The 16,418-nt window shown below is 29.2% G+C and overlaps 1 protein-coding gene across 1 annotated transcript; it reads left to right on the forward strand.

Moving 5' to 3' along the window:
- Positions 1-9,740: 9,740 nt before the first annotated feature.
- LOC131642718 (calmodulin-binding protein 60 C-like) lies at positions 9,741-15,398 on the forward strand. The gene is made up of 8 exons (XM_058912938.1): positions 9,741-10,209; positions 10,901-10,976; positions 11,496-11,554; positions 11,818-12,311; positions 12,396-12,556; positions 12,696-12,899; positions 13,351-13,594; positions 14,315-15,398. Exons 1-8 carry the CDS (start codon positions 10,097-10,099, stop codon positions 14,866-14,868), a joined length of 1,905 nt encoding a protein of 634 aa, XP_058768921.1. The 5' UTR covers positions 9,741-10,096; the 3' UTR covers positions 14,869-15,398.
- The last annotated feature ends 1,020 nt before the right edge of the window (positions 15,399-16,418 follow it).

Genomic DNA, 16,418 nt, shown 5'->3' on the forward strand with positions numbered 1-16,418 from the left:
AATTGAATGCTTAAACACTAGTAAACTATATAATAAGTTGCAAAAGACCAAAAAATTATGAACAAATAACACAACATAGTTATAGACTTCATTCCAACCTTCATTTAAGAATAATTTGAACAAATTAAACTAATTCAAACCAATACTAAAATAATAGAAATAATTAAAATAAAGTTCAAATAATTTAGAATACATAAATTAAATAAAATAAAATACCAAAAATAATCATGTTAAGTTTTGATATTGCCATATTAAACTTTTTAAAGAAATGTTAAAAATGTCAAATCTATGCATTTTTTTAATCGGACGGTTTTATAAAACCAACTCCAATTCTTTTATTGAATGATTTTGGATAGTTCAATCCACTTTTTCTAATTTTATTCTGATTTTGATCCATTGACGGTTTTAAAAAGTTGACCCAAACAAATTCATCTTGATTTTCGGTCTAGCTGATTGAACCAAATTTTCGGTCTGATTTTTTAAAACATTTAACCATCAAATATATATATATATATATATATATATATATATATATATATATATATATATATATATATATATATATATATATATATACACATTCACCATGTGATGGGTTATGATATTTTCTATTTTTTTCAAAATAAATAGAAATTTTTTGTTTAAAGATAGACGTAAAAGTTTAATTATTTTAAAAAAATAAATATGGTAGCAATATCTACTTGATAGTAGTGGGAGATGTCCTATTTATTTTATATTTGTCTTTATCCAAATCCTATTCCTTATGATGTCCAATAATTCACTTATCCATGATGACTGTTGCTGAATCCATCAAAATATCATTCAATCAGTAATAAATGAATGCAAGACCAACACATACCTATAATTTTTCCAACATTCTTCTACTTGGGGATACATTGCTTATAAAATAAAACTAAATCAACTTTTGAGAACAAAATTATACTGGTATATAAAAAAAATAACTTAATTGGTTGAATACTAGTTGCCATTTTATTTTTAATATCTTGACTAATATCTTTTCTATCATATTATTTGTTGTAGATACTTAACGTGTTTTTGTTAAAAAAGCTTTATTCCTTGAGTAAAAGAGGCACAAAAAGTAAGAAAAAAAGAAGAGAAAAAAAAACAAGAGATATTCGAAAAAGGAATAAAGGAAATTATTCCCATTAGAGAAAGTAAATCACCCTTAAAAGAAATTTGATAAAGATGCATGACCTTTCAATGGGAAGTCTTTTTCTTTTTGTTATTTGTTGAGATTCCTTTTAAGAGAATTTCTTGATAATCATGAAGAAAAAAAAAAGTAAGTATCATTATTTATAAAGCAAAATTTTAAAATATTTAAATTTATTTAAAATAATTAAATATAAAATTAGGCCATATAAAATGATTTTTTAGTCGAAAATTGAGAGTGATTAATATTACTTTGTTTATCAATTAAAAAATCTAAAATACTTAATGTTTTTTTTTTAAAAAAAACTAAATGTTAACAGTAACGTATATACATGTTTTATTTTGTAAAAATAGTGAGTAATTGATAAATTGAATGTTAGCTAATATTTATAATTGATAATGTTAGTGAATATTTATAATTGATAATGAATACTTGATAAGTTAATAGATTAAATTTATAAAATTTAATAAAATTAATAATAAATTAGCTAATTAATATAAAATAATATAAAAATATTTTATCAACCTCAACTATCTACTTTTAATATAATAAAGTAGAAGACATATGAAATTCTATAATTATCCCTCTAATCACCAATTTGAGGGTGATAAACGGGGACATAGATGTAATTGCATCTCCTTTAATATTTTAATTAATAAATAAATTTTTTAATTATTTGGTAACCTTTCAATTATCCCTTTTTTTGTTTTACCATCATTATAAAGTGAAAAAGTTTTTTTGGAATTGTGCAATCTTTCTTGGAATACAGCAAAACCATCTCCACACTTCTCCTCTTTGATTTCTGAGAAACCCTTCAATTTTCTCTCATTAATCTATATATTATGGCTTTTGATATCAACCAACAAACCCTAAATTATAAACCATTAGGTTTAGCTCTTCTTCCTCTTCCATTACATCCATTGATTTTAGTTTTTTTTTTTCATTTACTTCTGCAATTCCACCTCAATGATTCACGGTATTTTGTTTTTTAAGGATTGTTGTTTGAAGTTTTCTATTTTTCATTTTATGCAGAATATGAGTCGAAAATTTGCAGGTACCAATGAATCATGCGAGCCGTCACCACTTCGATTTCTTATTCATCCTCTATATTAAATCAACCATTCACAGACTATTGCATCTTCCATTTTCATCTCTCATCAGTCGTAAAAAAATTTCCATTCACAGACTATTGTATCTTCCATCTTCTTCCCTTGAAACAATGCATCAATGCAATTGGACTGGGGCAGATAAATTCTCAGGAACCATAAAGCCACCTCCCTTACCAAAGCAAACCCTAAATCCTACCATTATAAGTACTACTTCATACACAATAGATAATTTCATCTGAACCGTCTCATGCTACATATCATTTCAAAGGTTTCATTATTTAGTTTTTCATACGATCAAAAAAGGCACCATTGTCCATGCTTCCTTTCCCTTCCCCTTGCTGTTGTATCTGCTTTCTCTCTCCTTTTGTGTAGCTACATAAAATATGTAGCATACGAAATGCGGCATAAAAAGTATTTCAAAGGCGATTTGCTGAACACCAGCAGATCCATGCATTTCATTTTAAGCATATACTACACCTGTTATTTTTCTGTTTTTTGATCGAATCTCCCTTTTTCAGTCATGATTTGAAAAAAGAGAGCAAAGTATGACAGATTATTATTTTTGTTGCGAGTCTTTTGGATTTTCAAAGAGCATGGTGGTCAAGAGGTTATGATATGAAATTTTGTGGAGGAAATTTTTGCATTGAACATGCTTTCGCAAAAAGCTGAAGAAGAGTTGAGGGATTCACGCATTTTGGAGAATGAGTGGGAAGAATAAAGACATTGTTTCATTTATTTTTTCATTATTAATTTTTAATTGATTTTTAAAAAAAAATAGTCAAACTATTAATTATTATAATTATTTGGATGGAGAGATTGAAAAATATGGTGCAGAAGAGAGTGACTGTTTTCACGTGAATTGATTTTTGTGTTGAAAATTCATTTTTTTTCTTTTTATTTTTTATATTATATTTTTTTAATAAAATAAAGAAGTAGATCGAGATATTTGGAAGGGGTTCTCCCCATTCGGCTTTCCTTTTTTTTCTTCTTATTATTATTTTTTATTTCTTTTATTATTAGTATTCAAATAATATATGAATCAAGTCAGGGTTAAATGTATGGATGATTTTGGATTTTTGGCTTTATGTCCATATTCTATTTCCCATGATTTATCATGCCCTTATTTATCATTTCGCTGTTTTAAATATTTTCATCTATAATTAGCTTAACTGACATTTATTACGTACATTATTACACAAAACTATAGCCATCATTCCCTATACAACATTAATTACAGACATTATTATATAAAACTTTAACCATCATTATATATTGAGTTAAAAGGTAGTGCACTGACAGTGTAAAATAGTTTTACACTGTCATCCAATAGAAAATCATAAATGTTCCATGTCATTAATTTTTTTTTAAATAAAAAAGTGATTTAATTAGATACATGGGTGGTGATTGGTTGACAGTGTAAAAATATTTTACACTGTCAGTGCATCACCCATTTTCTCTTATATATTCAAATTATGTATAGTCATTATTGCATTAATTATTTCATTCATTTTTCATTCCATTATATGTGTCTCTTCCTATTACCATATATTTTGTATACATCCTTACTTCACTCATCAATGTCTTTTTGAAAAAAAAAATTATATTTCAATGGTGATTATTTACCTTTCTATAAACTTAAATATACAATCCTTTTGCCTTCTCTTTTCCTCTGCTTTTTTTTTTGGATATGTGAATCGGGTTGCAAAATTTTGTTTTTAATGTTTTTTATTTTTAATGCTTTGTATATTAACTACGTTACTTAAATTTCGGTGGTTTTTTATTTTTAATTACTAATTATATTTGGTATATACAAAAATTTAAAAATTATTGTATTCAAAATTAGAAAAAATATTATATATATATATATATATATATATATATATATATATATATATGAATTTGATATATATGAATTTTAATATTTATCAAGTTAACGACATATACATAATATAAAATTTATATAAAAAATTAGAAACTTTGATTTATTTTATAAGATTTATTTCAATTTGTATATAATTAAAAATCAAAATATAGTAATCAAATAACTTATAAAATGAAATACATGAATAGTAAATCATTAAAAAAAATCTCTCTCCGTAACGATTTTTAAGCAATAAATTTCCCTGTAAAAATTTTGTACATTCAAAGCATTCCAAAGCATATAAGCTTTTCAACCCATAAATTTATAATTTCTATTAATTTTGAGATTTTTTATGATAGTTACAAACTAGAGAGCAGAGCATGTGTTCTAATATTTTAGTGAGTAAGACTCCCTTAGGTACAAACCCAAAGTGAAAATATTTGGACAAACAATTAAACAAAAATGTAAGAAAATGAATTTAATTTTATCTATTTAATTTTATTTCATCTTTAATTTATGCATTTAAATGGGATTAAATAAAAATAAGTATAATTGTCCCATTGCAAACTTTATTATAATATTTTCGCATTATTGAAAAGATCTTATTCATATAATGGTGGAAAAGTGTCGTATGGATGTTTATTTTTCTTTAACAACTTTATTAGTTGTGTATGATAATCCAAAACCATAATTGTGTATTGATTTTATAAAAAACAAAGTTACTTATAGATTTATATTCACTTATCTCTAATAAAATAAAATTTAAATATATGTGGTAGTAACTATTACAGAATATATACATTAAAAAATTAACTTTTTTTACCTAATCAATAAAACATACTACATGTTTGAGCCATTATATTATTTACTCTAACCACTTTAGAAAATTTTTAATTAAAAAATAAAAAATTAAATTGAATATAGAAGGGGATTTGTTACTTAGGCATGGAGGAATAAGCTCCGCCAAATGTGGAACCACGGTAAAAAAAATAAAATAAATGGTGACTATCTAATTTTTAATTGATTTACATATCATTTAAGATTATTTTTAGACATCATTTATGATTTGTTTTTTAACAACCAATTGAACAACTTTATTCGTCTCTATTTGTCATGATTACCCTATTACTCTATTTTATGGGAATAGAAATATAGATTCCCTATTAATTAGACATGCTTATATATATAATATTAATTATATACACTACTAATTAAGTGTGCATAGACAGTATCTTATAGTCTCAAAGAACCGTTTCGACTTCACTTGCAATTAACATTAAAAAGGTATTTCACATAAAAATTATTGTATTCAATGTAAAAAATATGATAGGTATAAATTTGATATCAAATTAGTAACATATACACAACAAAAAATTTATATAGAAAATTAGAAATTTTAATTCTTTAAAAGATTTATTTCAATTTGTATATAATTAAAAATTAAACAATAATAACCAAATAACATATAAAATGAAATACAAGAATAGTTCATCATTAAAATAAATAAATATATAAGTTTAATCATGTGAATTAAATGAGAAAAGAATCGACATATATTTATAGATTTTAAATATACTTTTGTAGTTTATACGTGATCTCTACTTTAATTGACATATTAATATTAATTTATATTCACACACAAAAATGCTACTCATTGAATAAAAAGAAATTAATCATACAATTGATAAATAAATAATTAATCACTCAAACTCAGACTACTTAAATTCCTTTTTAATTATTTTTTATAGTAAATAATTATATTATATTTTATTTCATTTATTTAATAATAATTTATATGTGACTCTTCTATTGCTTTATATTTAGTATGCACTCTTCCATTAGTTACTTTCTACTCCATATAGAGATAGAGACAATCAATATTTTATCAAGGCAAATTCTTAGGTACTCATGATAAGTAATTGGGTACCGTACCTTTAGTGTAAATTTGTTTATAATTTAAATTTATTTTAAAATAAAATATTTATAAAAAATATGTGTTATTGAATAATTAATAATATAAAATAGTGTAGAAGTTAATGCACTAAGTCAATTCCCAATAAACACCATCATTGTCTTTACATAGATCTATGGTGCAAATCATAACAAATTGTAAATGGAATAAAAAAACAGTTAATGTTAATAATAAATATTTATTACTATTGTTTTCTATTATTTAATAATAATAATAATAATATAATAATAATAATAATAATAATAATAATAATAAAATTATTTTTATGCTTTGGATTCTACTATTATAATAAGAAAATTAACATCCATCATATATTTTTTTAAAAAAAGTTAAATGACTTCACCCTTATTTCTGTCTTACACATTTTTTTATATGATCAGGGCAAAAATTATGATTTTTTTTTTTAAAAAATTAAATGACTTCATCAATGTCTTACAGGTTATTTTATAGGACTAAGGGAAATAACTATGACTTTTATTCAAAAAATGTTTAACCAAAACTATTATGACTTTTAATATGTATAGAAAGATTTAATTTTAATTTTTAATATGTTGATTTAATTTTAATTTCATTATCATTCAAATTTTTATCTTCAAATACCATAAGAGTTATTTATTAATCTTCATACTACTTGACCCATGTGAATGCACGTGTAGATGATTATTTACATTTTTATTTAAATTTTCTACTTAAATATACATTTTAAACGGGTTGAGACCACTTAATATGTATATATTTTTTAACCATCACTGTATTATATTTATTTACTATTTATAACGATATTGCGCGATCTTTGTGAACGCACGGGTATTTTTTAACCATCACTATATTATATTTATTTACTATATATTTTTTCTACTAAAGTATATTTTCTTAATCATCACTATACTATATTTATTTACAATTTATAACGATATTGCGCGGTGTGTCTGGGTGAAGTTTGCAACACCATTTACTCATATATTTTTAACTATAGTTTTTATGTATATCCGGACAACTACTCTAAAATGATAAATTAAATTAATATTTATATAATAATCATTATTTAAAATATTTTTTCTCTTAATTCATACATGTTTATATATACATTTCTTAACCATAACTGTATAAAATTTATTTAAAATTTATATCGACATTGTGTGACCCGTGCGAACGCACGGGTCCTTTGCTAGTATATTTTAATTTTCTTTTCAAACGAGAGTACTTCATTCACCTCACACTCGTGAGAGATTTCATTATTGTTATATCTTTGTTCAAGTCTACCACTAAGAACATCTCCAACCGTGAACCCATTTTTGGGTTCTTTGCGGGACCTTTTAAGTCACGTCAGCTTGAAGCAACTCAACTAATTTTTTGCTCCAATGGTGCAACTCTGAAGAACTCATATTGGGTCCCACAATTTTACTTTATTTATTAATATTTTATTCATATTAAATTTTATATCAATTAAAATAATAATTTTGATTATTTAAATTAAAATTAATATAAAATTAATAAAATTGTTGGAAAAAGAATTAAAAATTTATGAATAAAATGATGAAATTGTGAGAGAGAAATTTGAAATTGAAAAGAAAATAAAAGAGAAAAAATTTGTGTTGGTAAATTTTTTCTAAAAGACTATATTTATAATGAAAAATAACTTAAAAAAAACAGTAACTAGCCATTGAACAGCTAGTTGTAGTTTTATAACATTAAAAAATAAGGAAGAACCGTTGTATATTTATAAACCGTTGAACAGGTGGAGTAACTTTGAAATAAAAAAGTAACATTTTCATGTTTGCCATGCTGGCAAACCAGCCCCACGAACCTCCGCTGGAGGTGGTCTAAGACTTCTCTTACAATCTTTTAACAATAACAAAGAAGCACATCACTTTCTTGATTTCCACAACACCAACAACAATAGTGGACTTTGAATCAAACTAATTCAAAGAACATTTTACAACAATCACCAAACAACTCGATGACCATACCAAAGAACAATGATGAACTAAATCAATACAAACAAAGTGTAGAATTTGAGTAATTTGAAGACTTGACTTGAATTCCAAGAATATGACAAATTGATCTTCTTTTTTTCTTGATCACAATCCAAACATATATAATTAAGTACACAAAATAATACGAATGAAACTCTTTTCGATGAAATGAAAGTTATGCACAAAGTTTCATTTTTTATGGAAATATGAACACTTGAAAAAGTTTTTGAATTATGTAAAAAATGATGTATGAATAAGGTGATTGAAAAACTAATGTTTTTTCTTAAATATATTATGCCTCTTTGAGTTGATACAATATTTTTAAAAAGTTTCATGATCATTGGCAATGATTTAGAATCACAATGATTCATATTTTTCAAAATAATACCAAAAAATATTAAAATCGTGGCACTTTCAAATTGTTACAACAAACAGTAAAATTGTAACGGTTTAAAACTGCCACGAAATAGAAATAAATTCAAATTATAATATTGGTTCAAACATACACGGAGGAAGTCAAAGAAAAAACAAAAAAAATGTTACCAATATTATAATATATGTTTGAACCAATATTATAATATTATAACAGCTCCTTTTAATATATTTTCTTAATAATACGATGTTTTAAAAAATATTCAACTTACACGGAGGAAGTCAAAGAAAAAACAAAAAAAAAGAACATGATGAATTGTTAGATAGATTCACGAATCCTATTTTTAGCATATTTTATATCATTATGTATGTGCGGTATTTTGATCATATCTAAAGTTTCGTAACTCCCGATTGATGTGCGATTCACTGCAAATGAAAACTAACATCAATGATTAAAAATCACTCGAAAAAGTCAAAGGCTAAATTGAGTTTTTTCTCCTCTGCTAAAACGTGTATGCTAGAGTCAAACTTCCTCATCACAAATTTATGTGCAACATTTACAATTTTTTCAATACAGTTTATGTGGATTATAAGTAGCTAAAGCCCTAAATGTAAGGGATAAGTAACCGCCTCTAAGAAATTTTATATTCCTAAATTAATATTTATAATGTCCTTTACCTTCTGATCAATCGTACATTATAAAATTATACGTTAAAAATGAATTTCGATCGACAATGCTTGATATAAATATTTTTGTTATTTACCATCTAGTACCGGGAATAACAACTTAAAATTGTAATCTAATGGTTTGTTGGCTAAAAAAAATTATGATTAAATATTCTAGAAAATCAAAACTCACTAAAAATAAAGTTTAGCAATTACAAAATTAATTTAGAGTATAAAAGGATTCAAGAGCAAATTTTCAGTCCTCATACTAGTTTTCCAAGTAGGAAAAGAATATCATTATCCATTTTACCTGTAAAAAAAACATTCATATATATCCATATCAACATACTAACTCAAAAATTAAAATAGAAAAAATTATCATCATCAAGTAACACCTTCAACAGGGGAATGATGACTGCATCAGGTTAAACCCTACCTGCTGAATCACCCCACGTGGCAAACACATGTAAAACATAGACAAAGATTCTCAATCAAACGGCCTATATCAAAAGATCAAAATCTCACCGTCCAATCCCAACAACCCATAGATTCGTAAACCGTTAAAATCATCACTCACACCGTTACCAAAAAAAAATAAAATTATAAACCCAAAAACTAGAACCGAAAAAAAAAAAAAAGCGAGTTCGCTTTGTTCGTGTGAGAAAAAAAAAAGAAGAAGAAAAGTAAGCGTTGAAGTTGAAGTGAAAATTCGCAGACTCTTCGTCGAAATTTCTCCAGATTCTTCATTTTCACTTTCGATTTTCATCTTTTTCATAGCTTTTCTATCCAATCGAATCCTCCCTTTTTGCTTTCGTGTTATTCTCTTTTTCAACGACGGAATCTGTTAACGAAGCAAAAAGAGCTTGAAGTTTTATTTAACTGGGAAGAGTTGTTGCTGTAAGATTATTTTCTTTCCTTTCACTTTCTCTACCAGCAAACAGTGTTTTTAGAAGTGAGGAATCGAGAAGAATGCAAACGAGGTATATGGAGAGATCGAATAGTATGGCGAGGGAGAAACGGAGCTTAGATTCAACTGCGATCGAGGAAGATCAGCCTGAGAGGAAACGGCCTGCTTTAGCTAGGTAATTTGTTTTTGAATTCTTTGAAATTGATGATTTGTGTGGATTCGGTGAAAAAATGGTAGTGGAAGTTGTTTTGATTAATTGAAATGCGAAAATAAAATATTATAGTTATAGGATAGAATTTGATTCTAGTTGATATTCTGTTGTTTGAAAGGAAAAAGGAAATTGAAAGTAATTTAGGTATTGTTTTTGTGAGTTTTGAAATTGAGAAAGTTTTGAGAATTTATTCGATGTTATATAGAGTATTTGAGCTGTGATGCTTCTGGGATATACCTGGTAAAGTTAGTGGAAAGTACATATGAAGAGTATTTGAATGTGATAATATTTGGCATATATTTGTTTGGATTTGGTATCAAAATTTTTAGTGTATGTTTGGATCTGCGGTGAAAAAATATTGATTTTGAGTGAATTGATTCTATAAAATTGATTCTGGTTAATCCACCTTATAGGAAATGCATCAATCAATAAGTACTATCTCTACTTTTGTGGGAGCGAGAGAGATAAATCTTCTAAATTTGTAGGTTTTGTAAACTAAGAAAATTGGTTGCACTTAGAAAAAGTGGGGACAAATTTTTTTGTCATGTTATAAGTAGTTTTTGTGTTCACATTTTAAAGATATATTTCATGTGTTAATTTATCTGATGAATGCGTTTATTTTTTTTGCCTTCCAACTATCTATGTAAATTTTCAGTGTGATTGTTGAAGCCCTGAAGGTCGACAGTCTGCAGAAACTTTGCTCATCATTGGAGCCTATTCTACGAAGAGTTGTAAGAAAATTAAGTTGATTGTGTATTGATTCACTGCCTTTGCGCTATATTATCGAAGTTATAACTTGCATGTGTCACCCAAAGAATCAGCCCCTAAATGAGAAACTGCGTGCTTCTGGTTCATTAGGAAAGAAAAAGAAAAAAAAAACTTGTCATTTAGGTTGGCTGACTTCTGCTAGATATCAATACTTTGAGACTCAGACGATATTAGGTAAAGAATTAGAGATCTTCTTCATTTTAAACCTTAACAAGCTGAAATAGGTAAAATATTTGTATCAATATAAATACTCCTTGTGAGAAGGCTTTTGGAATAAAGTAACATATATTTAATTACCTCACTTAGCTGCTAGTTTGTAAGATTGTGATAAAATCGATCGTTCTATCCTATGGTGTTTATATGCCTTGTATTGTAAAAAATAATTCTTTGGAACAACTGTGTAACTAAGTAAGTGCATATATGTGTGCTACTTGACATGGATAATGTTTAATCCTGGACTTCTGTTTCTTGTTGCTGAACAGGTTAGCGAAGAAGTGGAGCGCGCTTTAGCAAAATTAGGCTCTGGCAGTCTTACTGAGAGGTAGCTTTTTTGCCACCCCAGCTCCTTAATATAGTTTCTTACAAAATTCAACCCTACATCATAACAAGAGTTATTTTTATTCACCATCAGTGTAAAACTTCTTCACACTATTATCCATTTTAGTGCCACCACATCATTAAAAAGTGTTTGACTATGATAACAACTATTTGACAGACCGAATTCCTTAAATTATATGTCGAATTGTCAATACGTAATTGGTCTATGTCGAACTTATTTTTTCTAATACTCAAAGTAAAATACAGATCTTCTCCAAAGCGAATAGAAAGTCCAGATGGAGGAAATTTACAGCTACAATTTAGGACCAGGTTGTCCCTTCCCCTCTTTACTGGTGGAAAAGTGGAGGGCGAGAAGGGCGCTGCCATACATTTTGTCTTGATTGATGCAAACACAGGCCGTGTTGTCACGTCCGGCCCAGCGTCATGTGTCAGACTAGATGTCATTGTACTTGAAGGGGATTTCAATAATGAGGATGACGATGCTTGGAGTCAAGAAGAATTTGAGAGCCATGTTGTGAAAGAGCGAGAAGGAAAACGACCTCTTCTGACTGGTGAACTGCAAGTGACCCTGAAGGAGGGTGTAGGAACTCTGTCTGATCTTACATTTACAGACAACTCTAGCTGGATAAGAAGTCGGAAGTTTAGGCTGGGGCTAAAAGTTTCCTCGGGTTGTTGTGAGGGAGTGCGTATTCGTGAAGCCAAAACAGAGGCTTTCACTGTTAAGGATCACCGTGGAGAATGTAAGTACATAACTTTATATTTTTTGGTTCTATCATATCTCTCTTTCCAGATCATATCATAATGAAACTTATACTTGATTGTAGTATACAAGAAACACTATCCACCTGCTTTGACTGATGAGGTATGGAGATTGGAGAAGATTGGCAAGGATGGATCCTTTCACAAAAGGCTAAATAAAGCCGGAATATGTTCTGTTGAAGACGTCCTACAACTTGTGGTTAGAGACCCACAGAGATTGCGGAATGTAAGAATACACACACTTCTTGTTAGGGAAGGAATTTTGAAGTTTGATCAAATGTTCAAATCTATTTGGCTTAGGATTAACTTAGTGATTTCATATTTTATCAATTCAAGTTTCTTATAAGCTCACTATCCTTATGCAGATTCTGGGGAGTGGCATGTCAAATAAAATGTGGGAAGTTCTTGTTGAACATGCTAAGACTTGTGTCCTCAGTGGAAAACTCTATGTATACTATCCTGACGATGCAAGGAATGTTGGTGTTGTTTTCAATAATATCTACGAGTTGAGTGGCCTAATCACCAATGACCAATATTACTCTGCTGATTCTCTCTCTGATAGCCAAAAGGTAAGTCAACCGGTACAGTAAATTCTGTGTTTATGTTTGAATTAGGATTTTATCGTTGGTTTTCTTCCCTAGTGTGATAAATTTGGGTTCTCTTCGCACTTACTGAAAATGTGAACCATCCTTTTGGATTTTTTGTTGGGTAAAAGCTGTTCTTCATGTTGAACTCCAGCTATAAATAGTTACAGTTCTACACTTAAAATCCCGTTGGTTACAAGTTATTTTGCTTTTACTCTTGGAACTCTTGTATTACAAAATTTCTTGCCAGTTTTAAAATCTTAAGGCATAGAGATATATCCTTGACATGGATTTTCTAATTTTTGTGAACATATCAGATGCACAGGTGGCTTAATATGAATACATCACTTATTGTTACATGTGTTAATAGTTATGCTTTGAAACATCTACAAAAGAAAAAGTGAAATTTCTAAACAATGAGTTTCTTTTCTTGTAGGTTTATGTGGACACATTGGTGAAGAAGGCATATGAGAATTGGATGCATGTTATTGAGTATGATGGCAAGTCTCTGTTAAATTACAATCAGAACAGGACTTTGGGTATGGCCCAACATCAGGTTCCACCGAGTTCACATGACTATTCTATTTCAAACTCACATGATCAGCAGATTTCTATCCCAAGTCTACCAGTTCATGTTCCTACAGGACAACCTTCAATGGATGCTGGTATAAATGTTGGAGGTATATAGTTCTAAGTAAATATTATATTAGCAACAAAAGCAAAAGGCTTTTGTATATAGTTCTAACACACACCACACTCACTCTGTGGTTAAGTAACTACCTTGCTATTTTAGATTACATTAGCAAATAGTACTTTTTTTAGTTTGCTTATTGACGTGATTTTCATATGATAGTTTTTGTTTGAAATAGAAAATGTTAGTTGTTATTTTATTAGTGGGGGGAATCGAACTTATGACATCCTTATCACTCCAACCCCTATGTTTCTCTCCTAAGCCACCTTATCACTTCTTTGGAATGACAGGTCTATTCTGTGTCACATTGTGAAAACATGATTTCTTGGGGTTAATATAAGTAAAAGAGCACATTGTGAAAACATGATTTCATGTGGTTAATATTAGTTGGACCAGGTTTTCCTTGTCCTAGCGACCCACCATTTATATTCACGCGCACCAAGCCCAATTGTGCTGGGCTACTTGGGCGTGAAAGGGTGGGTGTAAGATTCCTACATTGGATGAAATATGGTCTGGAAATATGTTTATCAGTAGGGGCAATTCTCACTTTACATCCGGTTTTGTAAGGTATAGTTAACCAACCCAAATTCTAAGAAATATGCATCAATGTGTATAACATTTTTATCGCAAAAGATGTTTGTTGTTAAAAGAATGGTTTCAAACAATAAGTATTTTGATAGCTGACTACATATGTATAATATCTGTGCAGGTTATCATCACGGTACAACTACCAGATTCTCAATGCAACCACAGAATGCTGATCTTAATTCCGCTCTTCAGTTTGGTAATACTACCTTCCCTCTACAAAACCTGCTGATGAGTGCTCCACACCAACCTCAACTTCTAAGAAATGAAAATGAGTTGTCACTTGGTCCCCCACAATCAGCCACTCCTGGCTTTCAGATTTCCGGCCTTTCAGATCCTACTTATAGAGGATTTGATGACTTCTTCCCGGAAGAGGATATTCGAGTTAGAAGTCACGAGATGCTAGAAAATGAAGATATGCAGCACCTGCTCCGTATCTTTGATATGGGAGGGCAACCTCATACTTCCTTTAATGCTCCTGAAGAAGCATATCCTTATTCATCTGCTTACTTGCCTGCAACCTCCATGAACTACAACGTAGATGATGAGCGAAACCGTTCTTCAGGGAAGGCTGTTGTTGGCTGGCTCAAGCTAAAGGCAGCTTTGAGATGGGGCATTTTTATTCGGAAGAAAGCTGCTGAGAGACGGGCACAACTTGTTGAGCTGGATGACTCATAGAATATGAAACAGGAGCCATCTCATGTGATGTTGCGAGCAACAATATTTGCGGTTGTAGCATCAAGTGCTTCTTTTCTAACATTTAGAAACTGCTATCACGCCGAAGTTTTGTAGCATCAGTAGACATAATATCTTTATTGGATTATTTTTTGCAGCCTAAACTTAAAGCTCCCACAGTACCTTCACAAACAGTTGTGCAGCAACCTCTGCTGCACAGGAATTTCACCCTGCGACATCTCATATATGTTTTACTTATAATGTTTTTTCACTCTACTGTCTATCCTGGTCGACAAGGAAACCTGACAGTTTTTACCACCTGGTTTGAGCAGAAGAGTCTTCAACACCTTCCTAGGTTCTCAGTCTGGAAATTTGGAAAACTAGGTTCGTTTGTTGTAGACAGTTAGCAGGATGTACTGAGTTGTTATATATAAGCTACACTACATAGGTTGAAGTTGAACCTAACTTGTGTGTTGTGTAATTTTCTTGCTGTACAATATTTACTATCAACAATAAATTATTGGGTTTGGAAATGCTGCTTTTCTTGACTGGTTTATGAATTTATTGTTATAAGAAGTCTGCACGCCGTTGCCATGTTTGGGGATACTTCTCTATGAACATTTGACACAAACACAAGACATGATACAGGCAAATCGATATTGATAGTAGTAATTTGAAGAATGAATAATTTGAAGAATGAATAAATTAAACGTAGTTATGTGTGTTGCAGTAGCGTCAGTGTTGGACATTGACACTTGATAGACACCAACACATGTTGGACACTGGAAACCCGTTGCAGAGGTGACAGTGCTGTAGCAATACTACTAATTTTGGGAGATGGCCTTTGAAATGTTATTGGTGGTAGTTTTGACCAGTAACTAATTGTTAGGGATATTGAGCCGAACAATATTTCACATTCGTTCAAGAATGAGACAGCATAGAATGGTCTGACAAAATCATGATTGTCAATATGAGGAGGAATACAGTCTCCTACATCATATATATTGACAATGCAACTATCTGGAAGGCACGTTGGAGGAATTATGTTCCATCGAACCATCCTCTTTATCATTTGCTTGAACTGCGTGGTAATGGATCAACCTCTTCATTTCTACTTATGCCAGGAGGATTTCCATTTTTGTCCTGCAACATTTTACAAAAATGAATCAATAAATACATCAAATAATGTAGTAATTACTAACTAGAAGAGAAAATTGAAATGTGCATACTTACAGCTGCATAATTGTAACAGCAGCGCCTCGCGTCCTTTACCTGCATCCATTTTATCGGTTTTGAATATGTTTTAGCTGTGAACAATGAAAACATATATGTAAGAATCATATTCATTCTATGTACTAGTGAATAAGATGTAACAAACATGTGTACAAATCTGAAATAATTACAAACATGAGAGATAACTTGTAAAATTTCTTCCTTGTTCAGTGGCTTGAGAAGTTCCATGTTGTTGTGTTTGATTATCAAGTTTAGAATATGTTGGAAAATAAAAAGTATTTTAATAAAGGAGAGAATAAATAGGAAAATAAAAAGTATTT

This window comes from Vicia villosa, unplaced genomic scaffold (assembly GCF_029867415.1).
Source record: "Vicia villosa cultivar HV-30 ecotype Madison, WI unplaced genomic scaffold, Vvil1.0 ctg.005660F_1_1, whole genome shotgun sequence".
Taxonomy (NCBI): domain Eukaryota; kingdom Viridiplantae; phylum Streptophyta; class Magnoliopsida; order Fabales; family Fabaceae; genus Vicia; species Vicia villosa.